This window comes from Coregonus clupeaformis, chromosome 1 (genome assembly GCF_020615455.1).
Source record: "Coregonus clupeaformis isolate EN_2021a chromosome 1, ASM2061545v1, whole genome shotgun sequence".
Taxonomy (NCBI): Eukaryota; Metazoa; Chordata; class Actinopteri; order Salmoniformes; family Salmonidae; genus Coregonus; species Coregonus clupeaformis.
The window spans coordinates 47,021,129-47,048,105 of NC_059192.1; the positions used below are offsets into that span (position 1 = coordinate 47,021,129).

Below are 26,977 nucleotides of genomic sequence, written 5' to 3' on the forward strand. Positions count from 1 at the left end.
ACAATGGCATGGATGTCAAAGTTGTCACTCACCTCTCCAACAACTCAAACTCAACCCACAATTCATCTTTGGTCTGAAATAGAGAGGAGGCATGGGAGACCAAGCATAGGCTACATGTGATTCATTCATGACATATTCCAGTTCTAATCCTTAGTGCTGTAATAGTCTTACCGGTTCACTGATGAAGGTCTTGGTCTCCTTCTTCCCAGGTGTGAGGTTACTGATGTCAAACACTATAATGGAGCACAGGTCATCACCCATGATACTGTCCTCATCGTACATCTTCAACTCCACAATATTCTGAAAAGAAAAGGGCATCTCTTACTCCATTTTATCACGTTTGGATGTATTTTCATTTACAGTATATTGTTTTATACTATAATGAGTAAACTAGTGAGATATAATCTCTTATTCTGAAACATACTGGAAATTGCACACAATAATAACACAATTCTGACATGTTCTATAGCATGTGAATTAACTTGATAACCTATTTCCAATATATTAAGGAAATAACAATGTACTCCAAACTAGCTTTTCAGGGGTTTGTGAAAGAAAAGCTGGGTAGAATGTATTTTTTATGTGTTACAATTCAATTTGTGTTACAATAAAATGTGTGATTGTGTAATTATTGTTATTCCATTTCCAGTAGGGAAGGAATATGTTTTCTGATTACATGTCTGTACAGCTTAAAGGTCAGCATCTCACAGTCTGCAAAATATCCAGTAAATTCCATCTTTTACCATCTTGTAAACTCCCAGTCAAAACCCCTGGGCATGTTTGAGATAATAGTGACTTAGCAGCATAGTCTGGGTACCAATCTCTTTAGCTAACATTCCACTCCTTGCCACTCTGGTCATTTTGGCAATCTCAAATTTCAAAATGCAGCCGGATTACAGGACCGGCGCCAGAATGAATCAGTTGGACGGATATTCGATTGCCATAGGGGGGCAAGTTTTCTTCACGGGACCTCCTATGTGTGTATGTGCTGCATGATTTAAAAATAAATAGAACCGCTGGGCCTCGAGGGACCCCCCTTCAAGCTAATGAGCAGTCATTCTGACTGCAACATTCTAACAGTGTAATTAATAAATGTCATATATGCTATCACAAAAATAACCATTTGGTTGTGTTTATGAAGGTCTTAGGTAACATTAGATATATATTTCAAATAAAGCAAAAGCAATTTCTTTAGTTTATGTTACTGTAGGATATACAGTGGGGAGAACAAGTATTTGACACACTGCCGATTTTGCAGGTTTTCCTACTTACAAAGCATGTAGAGGTCTGTAATTTTTATCATAAGTACACTTCAACTGTGAGAGACGGAATCTAAAACAAAAATCCAGAAAATCACATTGTATGATTTTAAAGTAATTAATTAGCATTTTATTGCATGACATAAGTATTTGATCACCTACCAACCAGTAAGAATCCCGGCTCTTACAGACCTGTTAGTTTTTCTTTAAGTAGCCCTCCTGTTCTCCACTCATTACCTGTATTAACTGCACCTGTTTGAACTCGTTACCTGTATAAAAGACACCTGTCCACACACTCAATCAAACAGACTCCAACCTCTCCACAATGGCCAAGACAAGAGAGCTGTGTAAGGACATCAGGGATAAAATTGTAGACCTGCACAAGGCTGGGATGGGCTACAGGACAATAGGCAAGCAGCTGGTGAGAAGGCAACAACTGTTGGCGCAATTATTAGAAAATGGAAGAAGTTCAAGATGACAATCAATCACCCTCGGTCTGGGGCTCCATGCAAGATCTCACCTCGTGGGGCATCAATGATCATGAGGAAGGTGAGGGATCAGCCCAGAACTACACGGCAGGACCTGGTCAATGACCTGAAGAGAGCTGGGACCACAGTCTCAAAGAAAACCATTAGTAACACACTACGCCGTCATGGATTAAAATCCTGCAGCGCACGCAAGGTCCCCCTGCTCAAGCCAGCGCATGTCCAGGCCCGTCTGAAGTTTGCCAATGACCATCTGGATGATCCAGAGGAGGAATGGGAGAAGGCCATGTGGTCTGATGAGACAAAAATAGAGCTTTTTGGTCTAAACTCCACTCGCCGTATTTGGAGGAAGAAGAAGGATGAGTACAACCCCAAGAACACCATCCCAACCGTGAAGCATGGAGGTGGAAACATAATTCTTTGGGGATGCTTTTCTGCAAAGGGGACAGGACGACTGCACCGTATTGAGGGGAGGATGGATGGGACCATGTATCGTGAGATCTTCGCCAACAACCTCCTTCCCTCAGTAAGAGCATTGAAGATGGGTCGTGGCTGGGTCTTCCAGCATGACAACGACCCGAAACACACAGCCAGGGCAACTAAGGAGTGGCTCCGTAAGAAGCATCTTAAGGTCCTGGAGTGGCCTAGCCAGTCTCCAGACCTGAACCCAATAGAAAATCTTTGGAGGGAGCTGAAAGTCCGTATTGCCCAGCGGCAGCCCCGAAACCTGAAGGATCTGGTGAAGGTCTGTATGGAGGAGTGGGCCAAAATCCCTGCTGCAGTGTGTGCAAACCTGGTCAAGACCTACAGGAAACGTATGATCTCTGTAATTGCAAACAATGGTTTCTGTACCAAATATGAAGTTCTGCTTTTCTGATGTATCAAATACTTATGTCATGCAATAAAATGCAAATTAATTATTTAAAACTCATACAATGTGATTTTCTGGATTTTTGTTTTGATTCCGTCTCTCACAGTTGAAGTGTACCTATGATAAAAATTACAGACCTCTACATGCTTTGTAAGTAGGAAAACCTGCAAAATCGGCAGTGTATCAAATACTTGTTCTCTCCACTGTATGTGAAAACAACAACAAAAAAACACATTGAAGTGTTCAAATGTTTTAATTTGTGGAGTGTGTTTGCTACAACTATGAAACAGAAAGCATATGTGTTGGAACACGGTAACAGCTTATTTTTATAACAACAAAATACAAAAAATACCCCAACCACCAAGACGCATGGTTAGCAAGATGCACGGTCAAATGATGAAAACATCAGTAGCCTAAACATCATTATAAGCGCCAAGTGTGCTTGATAAATAGTGACAATCAGCACAAAAGCAATAATGGCATTATAATGAATATAAGCATCACACCATGTAAAGGAACAACCTCCTAATTCGTTTTTTTTCCTTCATAAAACAGAAATTGGTTGTGAGGACAGTTACGTATATTGCCAGCAAATGTAATAGCTCTTCAAGTGCACATTTAGATTTTAGTGTGAGTACACGTCACACTGTGTTTGAATATGTTTAGTAATGACATCATTTCAGTCAGTATTTCTTCCTGAGAGGTCATGTGAGTGAGTGTGATGCATTGTGATTCTATGAGATGCAACTAACTGGATTTATGTCAACTCTGTCAGACATCATAAAAGGCATTTCATTTCAACAAGTTTTTAAAGGCCTTGATTGATTGATTCTAACATTAGATTATTCATTTATGTAGCCTAATACACAACTCCAAACTTATTTTGGTTTAGTTTTAGAGCACTAGTAAATCCTCCAGGGCTAATTTCGTTAGCATTTTGGCATGTTTTTCTAGATTTAGAACATAAAACAACATTTATAGAGTAAACATTATCCCTTAGGTCTAGCACAGCAAATAGTTCAATTGTTTAAGCATATGTTGCAGAACAGTGATTAGGATATGTTTTCAGAGTATTGAAAAAAAAATATATATATATATCTTAACCCTCCCGTTGTCCTAGGGTCAAAATGACCCGCCACTGTGTTGAACCAACTTTATTTAATATTTTTTGGATCATTTGTGAGGAGGCAGTGATACTTTCTTTAAAGTCTCACTGCCTCCTTCTCAGAAATGATCCCAAAAAATATAAAAATTAAATAAAGTTGGTTTAATTTTGCTTCCTCAGTTGCTTTATGACTCAAAAACTTAATCAAATGTACAATATTTTAACCAAAATTCATATTCTATTTTAATCTATAAGGGAGATGGAGTTGAGAGTTTATGGTTGTGACCATGATGATTCCAATATTGTTTGTTTAAATCTACCAGGAGTTGTCTTGTTGCACTATATTTAAGGGGGACATGAATAATGAATAATGCGTCCTTATAGCGGACCCTGCTCATTCTTGATTAATTTTAGACAAATCTAACGGAGTTGACCAAATCTCTGGACACATCTTTTAGGAATCAAAGTTTTGTGAGAAATATTCTTTAAAGTCACAGAGGGCTATTGCAAGAAACTACTTTATGATAATTTTTCAGTTAATATCCATTATTGCCACTTTTTGGGAGAGTTTGAAATGTGGTTCCTTTGCTCCGGACAAGGGTATTTCCAGGCATAGTGCCGACATGGAAATTAATAATATATAAAGTATTTAGAAAATTCCAAAAACAAATCTATTCTCTTATAAAATTCCCCTAAATGTACATTTTAAACTAAAATAATGCTACAAAATCTTTTTTTCCCAAATATACCAAAAGGATAAAGCTTTACTTGACACCTAGAGTCATAACATATTATGACACAGTCATAACTATGTCATAATAGGTCATAACAGCTGACATTAAAAAAAAGACTGTAAAGTGTAGTGCCAGGACAACAACCTCTCCTTCAATGTCAGCAAGACAAAGAAGTTGATCGTGGACTATAGGAAACGGAGGGCCAAGCACGCCCCCATTCACAACGACAGGGCTGTAGTGGAGTGGGTCGAGAGCTTCAAGTTCATCGGTGTCGACATCACTAAGGACCTATCAGGGTCCAAACACACCAACACAGTCGTGAAGGGGGCACGACAACGCCTCTTCCCCCTCAGGAGGCTGAAAATATTTGGCATGGGCCCTCAGATTCTCAAAAAGTTCTACAGCTGCACCATTGAGAGCAACTTGATGTTCTTACTTTTTAAAACTGCATTGTTGGGAAAGGGCTCGTAAGTAAGCATTTCACAGTAAAGTCTACACCTGATGTATTCAGCGCATGCGACAAATAACATTTTGATTTGATTATTAGTCCAGACAGGCTACTGTAGGACATTTCGGAATGGACATTTGTTTTTTCCAAACTGCCCCCTGTAATTCTTTATTTATTCTCTCCAATTCATTGGCACAAAACATGCGTCAGACTTTTTTGTTTTTTGTTTTTTCTAACCAGGTTTCCATCCAACCTTTTTATTACATGCAAGATTTTAAAAAAATCAAAACAGGCCTGATGGGATGGAAACAGCACATTTGTTGGTTAATATTCCAGATGTTGACAAAACAAAATATGCTAGACGAGGTGCAATCTTTTTGTGTCTGTAAAAGTAATTATGCAAGAAATTGCGTTGTAAATGGCTTTATGCGCAAATATTGATATAATAACCATCACATCGAAGTAAACTTGGAATCCTCCCACTATGACTCAGGAAAGAATGCAGTTTACAGATTAAATAAATTATGAACTTCTGAAGGTGGTGAAAGTGCACGCGGTGATTGATGCTCCTTTCCAATAAATATAGAGGGTCTTATTCTGATGACATTATGCTTGGCTGCCGTTTGACAAATATAAATAATCTTGCTCTTTGTCCATAATAATCTCATCATGCATACTATGCCCACACTGGATCTGCAAGCTGTTGGCTAGAGTGCACGTGCCAAGAACAGCACATTCGCTATAGCCTATAACGCAATTGTTTTGTGACAAAACCATCAGTAGAGTTGAAAATGTGATGGAAACCCATTTAAAATGTTACTGCAAAAGTTATTTCTATGTGCACTACGTCATCACGCACAGCCTTTTATTCACAACAAGTCAATTTGACGGAAACATCTCTGGTGGGAAAATGTGCATATTGTTTTTCTGCAGATGTCAGAATATTCACATGAACATTTGTCGACAATTGGGAGGAAACCTAGCTTCTGGTGTAGTATCGGGTCAATGCTGGCAATTATTGCTGATAAACAAAGGAGTCCGCTCATACTGAACCTTTGATCATACGTTTTATTCATATCACAAGATTTCAGCATGAGGTTACAGGTGTCAAGATCACCCGGAGAACGGCGTCCCAGATTGCAATGGCCGCTCTAACCTCTTCGTCGTTTTTACCCAGTATATATAATCTTCCCAAGATATGGGTGGCTCCCTCTACTGTCCAATCCCCTGTCTACAACACACAGACTTCTCTGTCCTATCCGGGGTGTCACACTAAAACCATTCCCTCTGACACTAAAATAAACATCCTCTCCGGTTCCACTTAAAAACATTAACAACGTCATAATCTTAATACACTGCATTCCCCCCTTCGAGACGAACTAAAAGTCTCGAAAACAAACAGAATAGGATTATGACAAGTAACAATTTATCTTATTGAGTATCTTTAACATTAAACCAAAAACATTTCCCTCTAGAGTGTAAATACCTTTCTATGAAATATGAACAAATCTTTATGAAGTGTGAATACATTACTATGAAATATGAACAAATCTTTATGGAGTGTGAGAGCGAAAAACTGTCTGGCAGCCTTCGTTCCAAATATCCATCCATCAATCAAGACAGTAAAATTCTCTCACGGTCCCTCTGCCCCAGGCAACCACCTAGGTACTCCCGATGAATTCATAAATCTTTATCAATGCATTTGAAACTATGATGCAATTAAATACACATGTAAGCCCCAGCAAACAAAATACTATCCAAAATGTCCACTCTAAGGCTGGTCAACCCATCGGACCCTACAGTGGATCTCTATCCCTGCCTAGACTCCATGTCCCTAAGCATTCACGAAATAAACAAAAACATCTAAGATCCCCACATGTATCCAATAACATCAAATATCATTCTACAAAAATTAATACCTAAGAATATGACACAAATTATGTATTACACATGCAAATATGTCTATATTTCATTGCAGACACTGGAATGTAGTCCACTACACTTCATCTCCTCCGTAGTCTCCTCTTCCAATGCATCGTTGATGATGGAATCGGAACATTTCCACACCTTCCTTGTTCCATCTCCTCCAGTCATTCTCCTTTCATATTGTCCCTTCATATTGTCCTTGTTTGCATATTTCAATCTCTACATATTCCCCCAAATGCTTCTGGAAGAAAAGAAAAGACCAAACAGTATCTTTTGCAAAACAACATTTTCAAATTAAACATCAATATCAACTAAGAATATAAAAATTATATATAAATGATGTATGAATCACATCATCCTATTTCCCCCCTTTGATTCATAACATCATACTAAAATCACACTAATATTGAAAAAAAAAAATGAAAAATGATCAAATAATCAAAAAGGATATTTATCCATCAATACTCCATCCAGTCCCACTTGTCCATCTTCATCCAGATCAGGAACAGTCAACAACGGCATCTGAGCGTTGTCTCCAGGCATCACAACTCCAACCTATCTCAATATCATAGCTTTCTCAAAGGTCAGTAACAAATTACAAAAGAAAACATCACACAGATTCTGAGGATTGTAAAGAGGACATGTAATATATATATAATCCCTGTGTGTGTGTTTGGTTTTACTATCCTTGTGGCTAGCGTTGCACTTAACTGGCTAACAGTAGCTACTAAGGGTAAGTTTTAACCTACATTTATTTTTGTTTTGTTTTTACATACTGGTAACCGTAGTCGTTCAAGGGAATTCGGGACATGGGTGACTAGTTAATGTTAGCTTGGCTCTCTCTGTGTGTTTCGTGCCGTGGGAGGAGAGGTTGGTTCGTTGGCAGAGAGCAATGGCTAGCTAGTATGCTAACTATTCTAGCTAACTAACTGGCTGAATAAGTTGACGACGTACTCACTCAAACTGTCAAAACTAACCCAAAACTTTACACAATGTTAGACACGGACACGAATGATCTGTTTGGCGTGTTAACACTGGTGGTTTGTTGTAACCGAGTATTGGTACTACACCGTGTTATTGGAGGCTGGCATGCTAGTTGGCTATGGCGTCATAGGATTCGGTGCCCTGGGCGGTTTTCACGGAAGAATACTGTACCAAGTTAGCTAGCTGAATAAACTAAGTTAGAGTCTATTCCTAGAAAACATTGAACCGCTGTAGTTTACAACAATTATAATTTCTAAAGTGGTAGTTGGGAGAGTTATATTTGAGTGTTTCAGTGAAACGTAAGTGAGGGAGGCCCCGCTCTCTCGCTTTCCCAGATGTTTAGTTCATTTAGCTTTATTTAGTTCATTTGCATTATTGTAGCCTTTTTCTGTAGCCTGTCAACTATGTGTCTGTCTATCCCTGTTCTCTCCTCTCTGCCCAGGCCATACAAACGCTTCACACCGCATGGCCGCTGCCACTCTAATCTGGTGGTCCCTGCGCGCACGACCCACGTGGAGTTCCAGGTCTCCAGCAGCCTCTGGAAATGCCTTTCTGCGGCCAACAAGGCAGAGTTAATCTCAGCCTATGCTACCCTCCAGTCCTTCGACTTCTTGGCGCTGACGGAAACATGGATTACCACAGAAAGCACTGCTACTCCTACTGCTCTTTCCTCGTCTGACCATGTGTTCTCGCATACCCCGAGAGCATCTGGTCAGCGCGGCGGTGGCACAGGAATCCTCATCTCTCCCAAGTGGACATTCTCTCTTTTTCCCCTGACCCATCAGTCTATCTCCTCATTTGAATTCCATGCTGTCACAGTCACTAGCCCATTCAAGCTTAACATCCTTGTCATTTATCGCCGTCCAGGTTCCCTTGGAGAGTTCATCAATGAGCTTGACGCCTTGATAAGTTCCTTTCCTGAGGATGGCTCACCCCTCACAATTCTGGACCATTTCCGGAGACCTTCTCCCTTACCTCACCTCGCTCATCAACTCATCCTTGACCGCTGGCCATGTCCCTTCCTCAAAAAACCTACACTCAATCCCTCCGATGTCAACAACTACAGACCAGTATCCCTTCTTTATTTTCTCTCCAAAACTCTTGAGCTTGCTGTCTCTAGCCAACTCTCCTGCTATCTCTCTCAGAATGACCTTCTTGATCCAAACCAGTCAGGTTTCAAGACTGGTCATTCAACTGAGACTGCTCTTCTCTGTGTCACGGAGGCTCTCCGCACTGCTAAAGCTAACTCTCTCTCCTCTGCTCTTATCCTTCTAGACCTGTCTGCTGCCTTTGATACTGTGAACCATCAGATCCTCCTCTCCACCCTCTCCGAGCTGGGCATCTCCGGCGCGGCTCACTCTTGGATTGCGTCCTACCTGACCGGTCGCTCCTACCAAGTGGCATGGCGAGAAGCTGTCTCCGCACCACGTGCTCTCACCACTGGTGTCCCCAGGGCTCAGTTCTAGGCCCTCTCCTATTCTCGCTATACACCAAGTCACTTGGCTCTGTCATATCCTCACATGGCCTCTCCTATCATTGCTACGCTGACGACACACAACTAATCTTCTCCTTTCCCCCTTCTGATAACCAGGTGGCGAATCGCATCTCTGCATGTCTGGCAGACATATCAGTATGGATGACGGATCACCACCTCAAGCTGAACCTCGGCAAGACGGAGCTGCTCTTCCTCCCGGGGAAGGACTGCCCGTTCCATGATCTCGCCATCACGGTTGACAACTCCGTTGTGTCCTCCTCCCAGAGTGCGAAGAGCCTTGGCGTGACCCTGGACAACACCCTGTCGTTCTCCGCTAACATCAAGGCGTGACCCGATCCTGTAGGTTCATGCTCTACAACATTCGGAGAGTACGACCCTGCCTTACACAGGAAGCGGCACAGGTCCTAATCCAGGCACTTGTCATCTCCCGTCTGGATTACTGCAACTCGCTGTTGGCTGGGCTCCCTGCCTGTGCCATTAAACCCCTACAACTCATCCAGAATGCCGCAGCCCCTCTGGTGTTCAACCTTCCCAAGTTCTCTCACGTCACCCCGCTCCTCCGCACACTCCACTGGCTTCCAGTTGAAGCTCGCATCTGCTACAAGACCATGGTGCTTGCCTACGGAGCTGTGAGGGGAACGGCACCTCCGTACCTTCAGGCTCTGATCAGTCCCTACACCCAAACGAGGGCACTGCATTCATCCACCTCTGGCCTGCTGGCTCCCCTACCTCTGCGGAAGCATAGTTCCCGCTCAGCCCAGTCAAAACTGTTCGCTGCTCTGGCACCCCAATGGTGGAACAAGCTCCCTCACGACGCCAGGACAGCGGAGTCACTCACCACCTTCCGGAGACATTTGAAACCCCACCTCTTTAAGGAATACCTGGGATAGGATAAAGTAATCCTTCTACCCCCTCCCCCTTTACTCCAACCCCCCAAAAAAAAAACAACAACAAACAAACAAAAAAACATTGTAAAGTGGTTATCCCACTGGCTATAAGGTGAATGCACCTATTTGTAAGTCGCTCTGGATAAGAGCGTCTGCTAAATGACGTAAATGTACGTAAATGTATAGCTTTCTCAAAGGTCAGTAACAAATTACAAAAGAAAACATCACATACAGTGCTATAAAAACTGCTATTAAATCGTAAACCATCACTGCTCCCACTGGGCCTAACTGATCTTGCAACCAAGACTTCGCTGACCATCCAGCTCCTTCAGATCTACCAAACGCATCCCTTATATTCTTCAAGGCATCTATAACTATCTGGAATCAAAGTATAGGTAATATTATCAATATGATCTGCCAAAAATGTTACACCATACCATGGAAAAAGTCCCCCCTTCTCTCTTAGACTTATCCTCCAATGATAGGCTTCAAGACTATGAAATATCGCCATGTCCCTTTTCACCCTACTTCCAACCCTAGCTTCAGATTTATCTGTGTCCGGTGCTACCCCTCTTTTAATGGTAGAAACCTCATATGGAAGCTTCAACGTTGACATGTAACAACATCCTGTCCATCCATAGGGTAAGAATATATATGCTTTATCACCACAAACCCTCCAAATATCTCTAAAATTCCCAATAGTCACATTGTCAGGCAAAAGCTAATCTTTCACCATCAAAGTCCTGCTGTTCTTACTACTGTTGTTATAATAGACTGAAGTGTTGATGTCATTGTCGTTGTTTCATCTAGTTTCCCCAAAGCTTTAAACTCTTTACTTGTACTTCCATCTATCACCACTAGTGTCACTACATCAACTCCCAGTCCTAACTGTAATCCCTCAATTTCAAACTTTTGATTATAAAAAATACACCTACAATTACCTTGATCTTCCTGCTGGGAACTGTAAATATAGATACTCAATCACCCTCAATCTTCTCTTATCATTCAGCAACGCATACTTTCTCAATGCATCTGCTCCTAACAGATCTAAACTCCTACTATATCTATCTTCCCACTAAACTCTAAAATGTCCTTCACCACTGTTCTCTCTCTTACTACTAACTTTGAAACTTAGCTTACTACCCTAGAGCTCCTTCAACCCTAGTTCTCTAACTTTTTTTAATCTAATCTTTTCTCCTAACCTTTAAAAACTTTTCCACTGATCTATTCACAAAATCCCTTTACCACCAATTTTTAGAATATGTGATCGGGAAGTCCCCACCTGCTTCTGACTTCTTTACACACAGACTTGACAAACGACTAAACATCTTTTAGCCTAGTTTGAAATCCCTTGGTGCAGGAATGTAACCAAGAATAACAGTCACCCCTTTAACTGTATTTTTCAGACAGATTGTCTAATAGGCAGTCTAATAGATTATCATCCTTCCTATGATATTATCTTTTCAAGCAAATATGATTCCCAAAAACCCTATTCTTTTAAAATCTTCTACCAGACAGCCGTCTAGTGTACATCTTATTGTACAGTTCAATTTACACCATGCATCTCTTCCCAACAATGCAATAGGTATATGTTCTAATATTAGTATGTCTATTTTAATTTCTCTTTGATTTTTATAGCAGAGCTCAATTGGTTCCTTAAGAGTAATTAGCTGTTTTACTCCCTCAAATCCCTATCCTAATTAGTTAATTTTACATAGTGAGATGTTTAACCTCTTTAGGCTCAACACAGATAAAAGCTTTTCCTCTATTCACCATCACTTCTCATAGTCCTTTTTATTTTCACTTCAATTGTTAGATATTTTCTTATCCCTAATCGGTGCTATCAGCTGACACCCCCCTTCGGATCTTCTAGGCAATCTAGAATCCTTGCTCCTTTAAGGGTTCACCTGGAGAACAGGTGATCTTCACTTGCTCCTTTATCTTCCTCAGAAATGTCCTCTGTTGTTTCCTCCTGGCGCATTGCACTCACAGGTAAAGTAACCAATCTGTCCACAATTATAACACTCTTCTGAAAGTTGCTGGAAGTGTAGCTGAACTCTTCCTCCTCCTTCTAAGCCTTCTCGTCCTCTTCCTCTCCAATTCTGTGTCTGTCCAGAAACTGGCTGTGGATATGAAACAACTGGTACCTCCCTTGGTGGCTGGTACAATTGCATTTGACCTTGTTCAGTTGAAGCTGTAGCAGTGATTGTTGATTTGGTTCCCTCTGATTCTTCATAACCAAAGCTTGTTTCTTCTCCTTCTTCTTCTACACCAGTTGTATTTGATTGAGTTTTCTGAGAGTTTCTTCGTCCTGTTCTTTCTTGTTGTTGACATATCAGTATTCTTCAACAGCTTATATTCTAAGTTTTGCCCTCGAAATATCATCTTCCATCATCTTCTTACTAGTGGCCTTTTTCCTTGGCCTCAATGTATTTTTCTCCTCCAATTCTTGGGATTCTTTTCTCAGCAGTTTTTCTTCTCTTCTGTATCTTCATCTTTATCTTCATCTTTCCGAACCTCATTCTTCTCTTAGTTTCCAGACATCTCGGTTTTTTCTTACTTCTGGAGTTTTGGATTCATTTTAATTGTTGTTTCTGCTTGTCCTCTATCTATTATTCGTTCATCTTCATCTCTGATGCAATAATCACCCTCCTGGATGATCACCGGAAGCTGAGGATAAACGTCCCTAAGCTCTACTTCTTCCTCATAGGGTGGGGGTCTTTTTGCTGAATCCGTATGTGAGAAAGGTGTACTAACTTCTGCCATTCGTTTTTCTGTCGCCTTTCCTTGTTTCACAATTTTCTCTATACCTTTGTTTATCTTATCGCTGGAATCTTTTATCAGTTTTTGTTTGAGAATGAAGGGCAACTTAAGAACACCCCGCTCTCTTTGTCTCTTTTCTTTACGATGTTCCCTTTTTCCCTTCTTTTGATCTGCTTTATGAATTGACAGAAGCACTTTCATTATGTTGATGACGTCAGGGTTAAGAGTCCCCCTACTAGCTATGGTTTGTTCAATGTCAGGCCAACTTTTGTTTCATTTGCCGGATAACCTAGCAATACTTTAGTTAAAGGATTACTATTTTGTACTATATCAACAGGTGTAATTACCTTCATAGTCCTGATATCTTTTTCCCATTGTACCAACTCTTTTATATTCCTTTATTGTGAATTATTTTATTTTAGACTATATAGCCTATGGCTTCCCCCCTTTAATTATTAATATAAACAAAAAAAAAAAAAAAAGTGAATCAACAAAAATATGAATATTAAAAAATTCTAAAAAAAATAAAAAAATTCTAAAAAAAATGTTTTAATTAAAAGAAATCAATTTAAAAAATCAATTAAAAAATTATGAATAATCAAAAACATGTTTTTATTTCTATATCCTATTTTACCAATGTATCAATTAGTGGCTATCTTACCACAACCCATCCGGAAAGTAAATGCAAGTAGTCAACTTCAGAGCAATCCAAAAATAAAGACTTCCAATCCTACAACACTACAATACCCATAAACCCCCTTGCTCTATAAGCACCCAATTATCTTAATTTTACAGAATAATGTCAGTCCTCGATTCCCAACACAACTGTAATCAAACCCACTCATGCACAGAAACTCCAAAATGCAAATTTTATTCAATTGACCAGTCTGTTGCCAAGTCTCTGTGAAATTGTCATAACATCAAATATCCTGTAGGGGAAGATTTTGTAAACAGAACAGCACCAAAACCCTTTCACGTGATGTAAACGTCAGCACCTCTCTTTCTTTCTCTCTCTCTCCTCTCGTCCCATCGTTCCTATTTCCTCTCATATGACAAAAGAGCATAGAAACAGACAAGATTTTAGTAGTTTATGCAATCACTGAGTCACTTCAACCATTCAATATTCCTCCAGTCACATCCGCTCTAAGAATTAACTCAGGAATAATTATAGATAGCTCAAAAACATTTGTATTTTATTTATTTATTTAATTATTTTTATTTTTAATCCGTCAACATCTCTCTCTCATTTATCAATTCAATAGGTCACAAAAACAGTTTCATCTTTAACCAACAGCCGATGTAACAACTAGAAGATTCCATTCGTGTTCAAATCTCTCCTCTTTGTTCCTTCGTCTGTGTCAGAAGCATATGCTCCCTACGTCACTCTAGTGTCGTAAAATCACACGCGTTGTAGTTTAGTAAAATCCAACGTGTTGTAGTCTAGTGCCGTAAAATCAAACGCATGCGCAGTACATTCATCACCACGATTTCACCGTGGACGGCAGCTTCTCAGCTGTCTCCCCAACCCAAACAGACAGTTAACAGTCCTGCTGTAACTCCGTTTTCCCCTCATAGTCAAACAACATTTAACAGCGCTCACAAAGCATAGAACCTGAATTCCACACACACAAACATCATTTAAGAGGCTTTATTCCATCGCAGTGGACCTCTAAGGTCACATGTTAGCATGCAGCATATTAGCATTTAGCATTAGCATTTAGCATTAGCCTGTATGCAACATGTGGCATGAAAACAATGTACCCGACATTGCGCCTTAAATTATTTTTCCTTGTTCCTAACTTTAGGCTGCCGTGAGTTCTGGATATTTTATGAGAGGTCCCCCCAAGCAGATACCCCGTTGGATAGAAGATGAGCAGCAACTTACAATAAATCTATAACCAAACTCCAGTCCTAGACTGACCTGAAAACACCTAACGCGTTACCAGGATTTATGGCCCACCCGTCTGGGGTCGCCTCGTTCCGAGGGCTTATCAAATCCACAATGTCCTAACTTGTATACATATCTTGGCCTTATTCACTTCCATCGATTGTTCTTGACTTCCTATTCAAACAACATATCTCTATAGCCAATCTACAGTGGGGAAAAAAAGTATTTAGTCAGCCACCAATTGTGCAAGTTCTCCCACTTAAAAAGATGAGAGAGGCCTGTAATTTTCATCATAGGTACACGTTAACTATGACAGACAAATTGAGAAAAAAAAATCCAGAAAATCACATTGTAGGATTTTTTATGAATTTATTTGCAAATTATGGTGGAAAATAAGTATTTGGTCACCTACAAACAAGCAAGATTTCTGGCTCTCACAGACCTGTAACTTCTTCTTTAAGAGGCACCTCTGTCCTCCACTCGTTACCTGTATTAATGGCACCTGTTTGAACTTGTTATCAGTACAAAAGACACCTGTCCACTACCTCAAACAGTCACACTCCAAACTCCACTATGGCCAAGACCAAAGAGCTGTCAAAGGACACCAGAAACAAAATTGTAGACCTGCACCAGGCTGGGAAGACTGAATCTGCAATAGGTAAGCAGCTTGGTTTGAAGAAATCAACTGTGGGAGCAATTATTAGAAAATGGAAGACATACAAGACCACTGATAATCTCCCTCGATCTGGGGCTCCACGCAAGATCTCACCCTGTGGGGTCAAAATGATCACAAGAATGGTGAGCAAAAATCCCAGAACCACACGGGGGGACCTAGTGAATGACCTGCAGAGAGCTGGGACCAAAGTAACAAAGCCTACCATCAGTAACACACTACACCGCCAGGGACTCAAATCCTGCAGTGCGAGACGTGTCCCCCTGCTTAAGCCAGTACATGTCCAGGCCCGTCTGAAGTTTGCTAAAGTGCATTTGGATTATCCAGAAGAGGATTGGGAGAATGTCATATGGTCAGATGGAACCAAAATATAACTTTTTGGTAAAAACTCAACTCGTCGTATTTGGAGGACAAAGAATGCTGAGTTGCATCCAAAGAACACCATACCTACTGTGAAGCATGGGGGTGGAAACATCATGCTTTGGGGCTGTTTTTCTGCAAAGGGACCAGGACGACTGATCCGTGTAAAGGAAAGAATGAATGGGGCCATGTATCGTGAGATTTTGAGTGAAAACCTCCTTCCATCAGCAAGGGCATTGAAGATGAAACGTGGCTGGGTCTTTCAGCATGACAATGATCCCAAACACACCGCCCGGGCAACGAAGGAGTGGCTTTGTAAGAAGCATTTCAAGGTCCTGGAGTGGCCTAGCCAGTCTCCAGATCTCAACCCCATAGAAAATCTTTGGAGGGAGTTGAAAGTCCGTGTTTCCCAGCGACAGCCCCAAAACGTCACTGCTCTAGAGGAGATCTGCATGGAGGAATGGGCCAAAATACCAGCAACAGTGTGTGAAAACCTTGTGAAGACTTACAGAAAACGTTTGACCTGTGTCATTGCCAACAAAGGGTATATAACAAAGTATTGAGAAACTTTTGTTATTGACCAAATACTTATTTTTCACCATAATTTGCAAATAAATTCATTAAAAATTCTACAATGTGATTTTCTGGATTTTTTTTTCTCATTTTGTCTGTCATAGTTGACGAGTACCTATGATGAAAATTACAGGCCTCTCTCATATTTTAAAGTGGGAGAACTTGCACAATTGGTGGCTGACTAAATACTTTTTTCCCCCACTGTATAGGCTCTCCCCCCTTTTGCGCTGTTTACCAGTGCACAAAATGTATAATGATTAGCCAGACCCCCAGTTCTCAGCAATAAAGCCACACGAGCCACACATTGGTCCTAACGGTACCTCTCTCCAGTGCACACTCAAATAGCATCCAAACTAACAAAAACTCACCCTTATCTGGCCATGACTTCAGAACGAGTTAGCTTGGCGCTTGAATGGAACAAAGAAGAGATGCAGACCCTCCCTTTTCGTGACGCCATTTGTAGTATCGGGTCAATGCTGGCAATTATTGCTGATAAACAAAGGAGTCCGCTCATACTGAACCTTTGATCATAAGTTTTATTCATATCACAAGATTTCAGCATGAGGTTACAGGTGTCAAGATCACCCGGAGAACGGCGTCCCAGATTGCAATGGCCGCTCTAACCTCTTCGTCGTTTTTACCCAGTATATATAATCTTCCCAAGATATGGGTGGCTCCCTCTACTGTCCAATCCCCTGTATACAACACACAGACTTCTCTGTCCTATCCGGGGTGTCACACTAAAACCATTCCCTCTGACACTAAAATAAACGTCCTCTCCGGTTCCACTTAAAAACATTAACAACGTCATAATCTTAATACACTACACTGGCTTGCATAGCACAGTGGTGGTTGCCTAAATTCACTGTAGTAGGCTAGGCCTCCTTCACTATTTCCACATTTTGTTACGTTAAAGCCTTATTCTAAAATTGATTAAATAGTTTTTTCCCCCTCATCAATCTACACACAATATCCCATAATGACAAAGCAAAACAGGTTTTTAGACATTTTAACAACTTTATTAAACATTTAAAAAACGGAAATATCACATTTACATAAGTATTCAGACTCTTTACTCAGTCCTTTTTTGAAGCACCTTTGGCAGCGATTACAGCCTCGAGTCTTCTTGGGTATGACACTACAAGCTTGGTACACCTGTATTTGGGGAGTTTCTTCCATTCTTCTCTGCAGATCCTCTCAAGCTCTGTCAGGTTTGAAGGGGAGTGTCGCTGCACAGCTATTTTCAGGTCTCTCCAGAGGTCTTCGATTGGGTTCATGTCCGGGCTCTGGCTGGGCCACTCAAGGACATTCAGAGACTTGTCCCGATGCCACTCCTGCGTTGTCTTAGCTGTGTGCTTAGGGTCGTTGTCTTCATGGAAGGTGAACCTTCGCCCCAGTTTGAGGTCCTGAGCACTCTGGAGCAGGTTTTCATCATGGATCGCTCTGTACTTTGCTCCGTTTATCTTTCCCTCGATCCTGACTAGTCTCCCAGTCCCTGCCGCTGAAAAACATCCCCACAGCATGATGCTCCAGACGTGACACTTAGCTTTCAGGCCAAATAGTTTAATAATGGTTTCATTAGACCAGAGAATCTTGTTTCTCATGGTCTGAGAGTCTTTAGGTGCCTTTTGGAAAACTCCAAGCGGGCTGTCATGTGGCTTTTACTGAGGAGTGGATTCCGTCTGGCCACTCTACCATAAAGGCCTGATTGGTGGAGTGCTGCAGAGATGGTTGTCCCTCTGGAAGGTTCTCCCATCTCCACAGAGGAACTCTAGACCTCTGTCACCCATCGGGTTCTTGGTCACCTCCCTGACCAAGGGCCCTTCTCCCCCGATTGCTCAGTTTGGCCGGGCGGGCAGCTCTAAGAAGTCTTGGTGGTTCCAGACTTCTTCCATTTAAGAATGATGGAAGCCACTGTGTTCTTGGGGACCTTCAATGCTGCAGAATATTTTGGGAACCCTTCCCCAGATCTGTGCCTCGACACAATCCTGTCTCGGAGCTCTACGGACAATTCCTTCGACCTCATCGCTTGGTTTTTGCTCTGACATGCACTGTCAACTGTGGGACCTTATATAGACAGGTGTGTGCCTTTCCAAATCATGTCCAATCAATTGAATTGACCACAGGTGGACTCCAATCAAGTTGTAGAAACATCTTAAGGATGATCAATGGAAACAGGATGCACCTGAGCTCAATTACGAGTCTCATAGCAAAGGGTCTGAATACTTATTCAGGGTTTTCTGTTTTTAATTTTTAATACATTTGCACAACAAAATACAAACCTGTTTTCTCTTTGTCATTATGGGGTACTGTGTGTAGATTGCTGAGGAAAATGTTTTATTTAATCAATTTTAGAATAAGGCTGTAACATAACAAAATGTGGAAAAAGTCAAGGGGTCTGAATACTTTCCGAAGGCACTGTAGGCTAGCATACAAATGGTGAATTAAATTGCCCAGCCAATTAATTAACTTTTAATTTACACATCTGTCTTCACTGTTCCCTTGCGCAATTCATGCATCTCCACTGGCCTCTCTCTCGTCCATCCTCTCTCTATAGTAGCCTAGCTTCAATGCTTGTCACTTATTCTGAGCAATTAAAAAATATATATATTTGAGGAAAAAAAGCACAAAACATTGCCTACATCTTTCACACTGTGAACTAGCGGGGAAGTTTGAATGGCGAGAGCTTCTCTGGTGTGATGTGATCACATTGGCTGGTGGTAAAAATGCAATAAAGGGGAATCGTCTGTTCTCCTCGCGCCCAATGTTTATGTTTACAATTAAATGTATTATGTCAGAATGGGAAAGGGGATACCTAGTCAGTTGCACAATGAATGCATTAAATCGAAACGTGTCTTCTGCATTTAACCCAATCCCTCTGAATCAGAGAGGTGCGGGAATGCCCAATGTAAGAATGTTTCCAATCAAATGCATGAATTTAAGTTTGAACGTTTTCCTATCAGTCTAACTTGCATAAACTCTGTGATTGGATGATAGCTGTGAGGGTTATGGAATCAGGATCAAATCCTCTGACCACCTCGAGCTCATTAATGATGGAATGTTCATATTTCAAGATTGCCGAAAGGCCAGTCTCTTTGGCAAATGACAGAAGTGGCAAGGTGTGTAATGTAATAGCTGAACAGAGCTGGCAACCAGGCTATTACCAGCATGCCCGAACACCCAAAATGTATGGCTACAATATCATTACACCCTACCTACATACAGTACCTTCAGAAAGTATTCATACCCCTTGACTTATTCCACATTTTGTTGTGTTACAGCCTGAATTCAAAATGGATTAAATTATTCATTTTTTCTCACCCATCTACACACAATACCCCATAATGACAAAGTGAAAACATGTTTTTAGAATTTTATTTTATTCTAAATGTATTCAGAATTTATTCAAAATGAAATGCTGAAATATCTAATTTACACATCTGTCTTCACTGTTCCCTTGCACAATTCATGCATCTCCACTGGCATCGCCACTGGCCTCTCTCGTCCATCCTCTCTCTATAGTAGCCCATCTCAATGCGTGTCCCAGTAGTAGCTATATAGTTTGGTCACTTATTCTGAGCAATTAAAAAATATATATATATATTTGAGGAAAAAAAGCACACAAAAAAATGGCTACATCTTTCACACTGAACTAGCTGGGAAGTTTGAATGGCGAGAGCTTCTCTGGTGTGATGTGATCACATTGGCTGGTGGTAAAAATGCAATAAAGAGGAATCCTCTGTTCTCCTCGCGCCCAAAGTTTATTAAAAATGTATTCTAAATGAAATGCAGAAATATTCACACATTTAGAAGCACCTTTGGCAGTGATTACACCTCTGAGTCTTTCTGGGTAAGTCTCTAAGAGCATTCCACACCTGGATTGTGTAACATTTGCCCATTATTCTTTTCAAAATTCTTCACGCTCCGTCACATTTATTTAGGCTTGCAATAACAAAGGGGTTAAATACTTATTGACTCAAGACATTTCAGCTTTTCTTTTTTAATTAATATGTAAAATTCCAAAAAACATAATTCCACTTTGACATTATGGGGTATTGTGTATAGGCCAGTGACAAAAAAAATCTCAATTTTATCCATTTTAAATTCAGGCTGTAACACAACAAAATGTGAAAAAAGTAAAGGGGTGTGAGTACTTTCTGAAGGCACTGCATGTGTAAATACATAGGTTTTAGGGACACTTTGGGGTATCTCTGCCTAGTGATTGGCCTACTGTATGAGGGGGCACACCTTGACATGACTGTGGACCCTGTAGTGGAAACTCTCATTCCACTCTGGGGTCTTGCTGTTGGGCATGGTCTTAGTACGGTGAGACCTGGCAGACGCTGTGGGGAGGCGTACAATAACATAACAGTCCGACTCAGACCCTGTAAAACAAAACAGGACTGTTACAAAGACCTACCCACTATTGGCAAAACTATTTGTGTGTAGAAACAGATCAGAGACATTAAATAAAAAGCTTAAAGTGGTAGTTCAGTTTTTTTTTTTTCACAAAAAAAAAAGTGTCTGCTCTGATAATGAATTTAGAAATCTATGAAAAGTATGCACAAGGCGAAGACAATATGACTCACAATAATCATGAGATTGGTTGTTTTTTGCTCGGAGTATGGTAACAGTCAGGTTCTGGTAGGTCTTAACCTTTCTCTAACAAGGGAGGCAAAAATATACAGACATGGTTACAGAAATACAAACACATACACCCTACATATTCTGGAAAGAAGTGCTGAAGGGTGTAGTGAGGAACAATATTTTTTATATAGTAGATACATTAAGCACCTGCAACGCCTGAAATACATCCCTCCCTGAACCATAGGTCCTCACAATGAATAAATTAACGTCCTATGTCTAGTAGTTTTCCTTTCTTTGATGTACATGAAAGTGGTGTTACATTTCTAATGGATACATTTCAAACAACATGAGAGCACCTGGACGAGATAAACAATGTTTTGTGCATGATCTATAGCATACACTGTTCTCACAAGACCTGTTGCATAAATATCCTAGCTACATGTTTAAAATAAAGAGAAGTACCTTCAACATGGTTAGTCAATGTTCCTCCCCGCCATTGGACTCTGCAGCAGTGGAAACTCGTTCTCTGGAGTGATGAATCATGCTTCACCATCTGGCAGTCCGACAGACGAATCTGGGTTTGGCAAATGTCAGGAGATGCTACCTGCCCCAATGCATAGTGCCAACTGTAATGTTTGGTGGAGGAGGAATAATGGTCCGTGGCTGTTTTTCATGGTTCGGGCTAGGCCCCTTAGTTAAAGTGAATGGAAATCTTAACGCTACACCATACAATGACATTCTAGATAATTCTGTGCTTCCAACTTTGTGGCAACAGTTTGGGGAAGGCCCTTTCCTGTTTCAGCATGACAATGCCCCCATGCACAAATCAAGGTCCATGCAGAAATTATTTGTCGAGATCGGTGTGGAAGAACTTGACTGGCCTGCACAGAACCCTGACCTCAACCCAATCGAACACCTTTGGAATGAATTGGAACGCACACTGCGAACCAGGCGTAATCGCCCAACCTCACTAATGCTCTTGTGGCTGAATGGAAGCAAGTCCCCGCAGCAATGTTCCAACATCTAGTGGAAAGCCTTCCCAGAAGACTGGAGGCTGTTATAGCAGCAAAGGGGGGACCAACTCCATATTAATGCCCATGATTTTGGATTGAGGTTTTCGACGAGCAGGTGTCCAAATACTTTTGGTCATATAGTGTGTTTCTATATTTCTTAATTCAATTATTTTACTTTTAGATTTGTGTGTATTGTTGTATATTGTTAGATATTACTGCACTGTTGGAGCTAGGAACACAAGCATAACATAACATCTGCTAAACATGTGTATGCGACCAATACAATTTTGTTAGATTTTTTACATTTGTATACGATCACGTTTCTCTCTATTATGCGTGGGAATCCTTTGGAACAGATGTCCCTAATTAAAATGACTTGGAGCTGATTTCCTGGTGTTTTTAGTCTTTTATGTCCAACAATAATTTATATTGTATTTTTTAGTTGTGTTTTTTGTATTCTTTTTAGTTGTACGGTGTGTGTATATATAGTTGTATTTGACATTTCCATGACTGTCCTTGTCTATCAGTGTAAAAATACTGCAAAGTTGGCTAGGAGTTAGAAACAGGGCGACCGTGTCTGTCGCCACCATCTTGTCAGATTTCTGGCCATTTTTGTGGTGGAAAACGAGTCGAGCATAACACGGCAACCATGTTATTCAATTCCTCAACCAACCAACAGTTTATTTACATTTCATTACCAGTTTGATTCAAGGGTTTTCATGATCCAGTTTGATTCAATTGTTGTGATAATTGTCTCTCCCAGGTGGAGGGTAGTATCCTGTATATGTCCTATATCTAAGTTTATCTAACTCTAAATCTATCTTTTTGTAATAACATGCAGAAAAATTCAGGAGCTCATCTGCTCAGGACCTCTCTCTCTCTAACTAACGCTCTCTCAATTCAATTGAAAGGGGCTTCATTGGCATGGGAAATGTGTTTATATTGCCAAACCAAGTGAAAAAACAGTGAAAAAGTGAAAAAAATAACAATGACAAAAACCATAGATAACAATTTCAAGTATTTTGGTGAAGCTAGCATTGCCCCTCCCTGTTGCACACAACAAGCTTCCCCTGTCACGAGGGGATTTATGGCTGATTTAAGATGAAATCGTCAACTCTGTTACGTTCAACCCTGTTACTTTATTTTGCACATAGTAGGCACTTACTATAGTAAGCTTTTATTTAACCTCTTGAGATGGGAAAACATGTTTATGAAGTTGAACATAGTCAGCTCCAAAATTATTGGCACCCTTGATAAAGATGAAAAAATACTTGTATAAAACAAAAACATCGGAAAATTTATATTATTTTCTACTAATACAATTTCTCAAAGAAATGGATTTGGTTTAACAAGTAATCATTTTTTTCTCAAAAAGATAGGGGTCAAATTTATTTGCACCCGTTTTCAATACCTCACCTTGCGAGGATAACGGCACTGAGCCTTTTTCTAACATGTTTTATGAGATTGGACAACACATTGTGAATTTCCTTGTGGATTTTGATGTGTGCTTGGGGTTATTGTCTTACTGGAAGATCCACTTGTGGCCAAGTTTCAGCCTCCTGGCAGAGGTAACCACACCTGTCAGGTGGATGGATTATCTTGGCAAAGGAGAAATGCTCACTAACAGGGATGTAAACAAATTTGGGCACAACATTTGAGCGAAATACGTTTTTCTTTGTGTGTTTGTGTATGGAACATTTCTGGGATCTTTTTCTTCAACTCATGAAACTTGGGACAAACACTTTACATGTTGTGTTTATATTTTTGTTCAGTGTATTTTCATAATGAGTGAGACGTAAGTTAATACAGCAATCCAAACCAGTCAGGTTTCAAGACTGGTCATTCAACTGAGACTGCTCTTCTCTGTGTCACGGAGGCTCTCCGCACTGCTAAAGCTAACTCTCTCTCCTCTGCTCTTGTCCTTCTAGACCTGTCTGCTGCCTTTGATACTGTGAACCATCAGATCCTCCTCTCCACCCTCTCCGAGCTGGGCATCTCCGGCGCGGCTCACTCCTGGATTGCGTCCTACCTGACCGGTCGCTCCTACCAAGTGGTGTGGCGAGAAGCTGTCTCCGCACCACGTGCTCTTACCACTGGTGTCCCCCAGGGCTCAGTTCTAGGCCCTCTCCTTTTCTCCCTATACACCAAGTCACTTGGCTCTGTCATATCCTCACATGGCCTCTCCTATCATTGCTACGCTGACGATACACAACTAATCTTCTCCTTTCCCCCTTCTGATAACCAGGTGGCGAATCGCATCTCTGCATGTCTGGCCGACATATCAGTATGGATGACGGATCACCACCTCAAGCTGAACCCTGGCAAGACGGAGCTGCTCTTCCTCCCGGGGAAGGACTGCCCGTTCCATGATCTCGCCATCACGGTTGACAACTCCGTTGTGTCCTCCTCCCAGAGTGCGAAGAGCCTTGGCGTGACCCTGGACAACACCCTGTCGTTCTCCGCTAACATCAAGGCGGTGACCCGATCCTGCAGGTTCATGCTCTACAACATTCGGAGAGTACGACCCTGCCTTACACAGGAAGCGGCACAGGTCCTAATCCAGGCACTTGTCATCTCCCGTCTGGATTACTGCAACTCGCTGTTGGCTGGGCTCCCTGCCTGTGCCATTAAACCCCTACAACTCATCCAGAATGCCGCAGCCCGTCTGGTGTTCAACCTTCCAAGTTCTCTCACGTCACCCCCTCCTCCGCACACTCCACTGGCTTCCAGTTGAAGCTCGCATCCGTTACAAGACCATGGTGCTTGCCTATGGAGCAGTGAGGGGAACGGCACCTCCGTACCTTCAGGCTCTGATCAGTCCCTACACCCAAACGAGGGCATTGCGTTCATCCACCTCTGGCCTGCTGGCTCCCCTTCCTCTGCGGAAGCATAGTTCCCGCTCAGCCCAGTCAAAACTGTTCGCTGCTCTGGCACCCCAATGGTGGAACAAGCTCCCTCACGACGCCAGGACAGCGGAGTCACTCACCACCTTCCGGAGACATTTGAAACCCCACCTCTTTAAGGAATACCTGGGATAGGATAAAGTAATCCTTTCAACACCCCCCCATACCCCCCCAAAAAAAAAGAAAGATTTCTTGTAAAGTGGTTAACCCACTGGCTATAGGGTGAATGCACCAATTTGTAAGTCGCTCTGGATAAGAGCGTCTGCTAAATGACGTAAATGTAAATGTAAATGTTGTTACGCAGGACTTTGGAAATTGCCGTATGAAGTTATTACATAAGTGGAATAAGGAACAGTTACTATTCCTCTTGGATACAGTAGTTACAAAAACTCTCAGCTCATTGCTATGCAATTAAAATGCAATTACCACAGTATTATGTAACAACATGTTAATAAAATGTTGCTCCAAAAATAATTATTGAATCAACTACAGCCAAGGCAGGTGGAAAACATGTTAGTTTTGTATTCTGAATAAACTATCCCTTTAAAGATGGTATAGTGTGTTTGAAACAAGAACACTTAGATGGACAAAGAGGTTCAAAGTTGTTTTTGCTAAGCATCCAACTTACTGTTTGCAATGTTTGCAAATGAAACATCACTCATGGATTTGAATTAGTCTGCAGTATTTTCAGTTATCATAAAATGAATTGAACCTTTAACCTTTTCAGTGGCATGTTGAAAGAGTCATACAGTAGTTGAGCGTCACAACTTATTTACAGTGAGGGAAAAAAGTATTTGATCCCCTGCTGATTTTGTACGTTTTCCCACTGACAAAGAAATGATCAGTCTATAATTTTAATGGTAGGTTTATTTGAACAGTGAGAGACAGAATAACAACAACAAAATCCAGAAAAACGCATGTCAAAAATGTTATAAATTTATTTGCATTTTAATGAGGGAAATAAGTATTTGACCCCCTCTCAATCAGAAAGATTTCTGGCTCCCAGGTGTCTTTTATACAGGTAACGAGCTGAGATTAGGAGCACACTCTTAAAGGGAGTGCTCCTAATCTCAGCTTGTTACCTGTATAAAAGACACCTGTCCACAGAAGCAATCAATCAAATAGATTCCAAACTCTCCACCATGGCCAAGACCAAAGAGCTCTCCAAGGATGTCAGGGACAAGATTGTAGACCTATACAAGGCTGGAATGGGCTACAAGACCATCGCCAAGCAGCTTGGTGAGAAGGTGACACCAGTTGGTGCGATTATTCGCAAATGGAAGACACACAAAAGAACTGTCAATCTCCCTCGGCCTGGGGCTCCATGCAAGATCTCACCTCGTGGAGTTGCAATGAACATGAGAACGGTGAGGAATCAGCCCAGAACTACACGGGAGGATCTTGTCAATGATCTCAAGCAGCTGGGACCATAGTCACCAAGAAAACAATTGGTTACACACTACGCCGTGAAGGACTGAAATCCTGCAGCGCCCGCAAGGTCCCCTGCTCAAGAAAGCACATATACAGGCCCGTCTGATGTTTGCCAATGAACATCTGAATGATTCAGAGGAGAACTGGGTGAAAGTGTTGTGGTCAGATGAGACCAAAATCGAGCTCTTTGGCATCAACTCAACTCGCCGTGTTTGGAGAAGGAGGAATGCTGCCTATGACCCCAAGAACACCATCCCCACCGTCAAACATGGAGGTGGAAACATTATGCTTTGGGGGTGTTTTTCTGCTAAGGGGACAGGACAACTTCACCGCATCAAAGGGACGATGGACGGGGCCATGTACCGTCAAATCTTGGGTGAGAACCTCCTTCCCTCAGCCAGGGCATTGAAAATGGGTCGTGGATGGGTATTCCAGCATGACAATGACCCAAAATACACGGCCAAGTCAACAAAGGAGTGGCTCAAGAAGAAGCACATTAAGGTCCTGGAGTGGCCTAGCCAGTCTCCAGACCTTAATCCCATAGAAAATCTGTGGAGGGAGCTGAAGGTTCGAGTTGCCAAACGTCAGCCTC

At 41.3% G+C, this 26,977-nt stretch overlaps 1 protein-coding gene across 1 annotated transcript in view; it reads right to left on the minus strand.

Annotated features, from left to right (window-relative positions):
• Nucleotides 1–21,509, minus strand: part of LOC121583283 (cytosolic phospholipase A2 beta-like) — a 36,004-nt gene extending 14,495 nt beyond the window's left edge. The window contains 5 exon segments of the mRNA XM_045226397.1: nt 33–73; nt 172–300; nt 20,700–20,836; nt 21,041–21,113; nt 21,501–21,509. Of these exon segments, the coding sequence (XP_045082332.1) occupies nt 33–73; nt 172–300; nt 20,700–20,836; nt 21,041–21,113; nt 21,501–21,509 (389 nt within the window).
• Between the last annotated feature and the right edge of the window lie 5,468 nt (nt 21,510–26,977).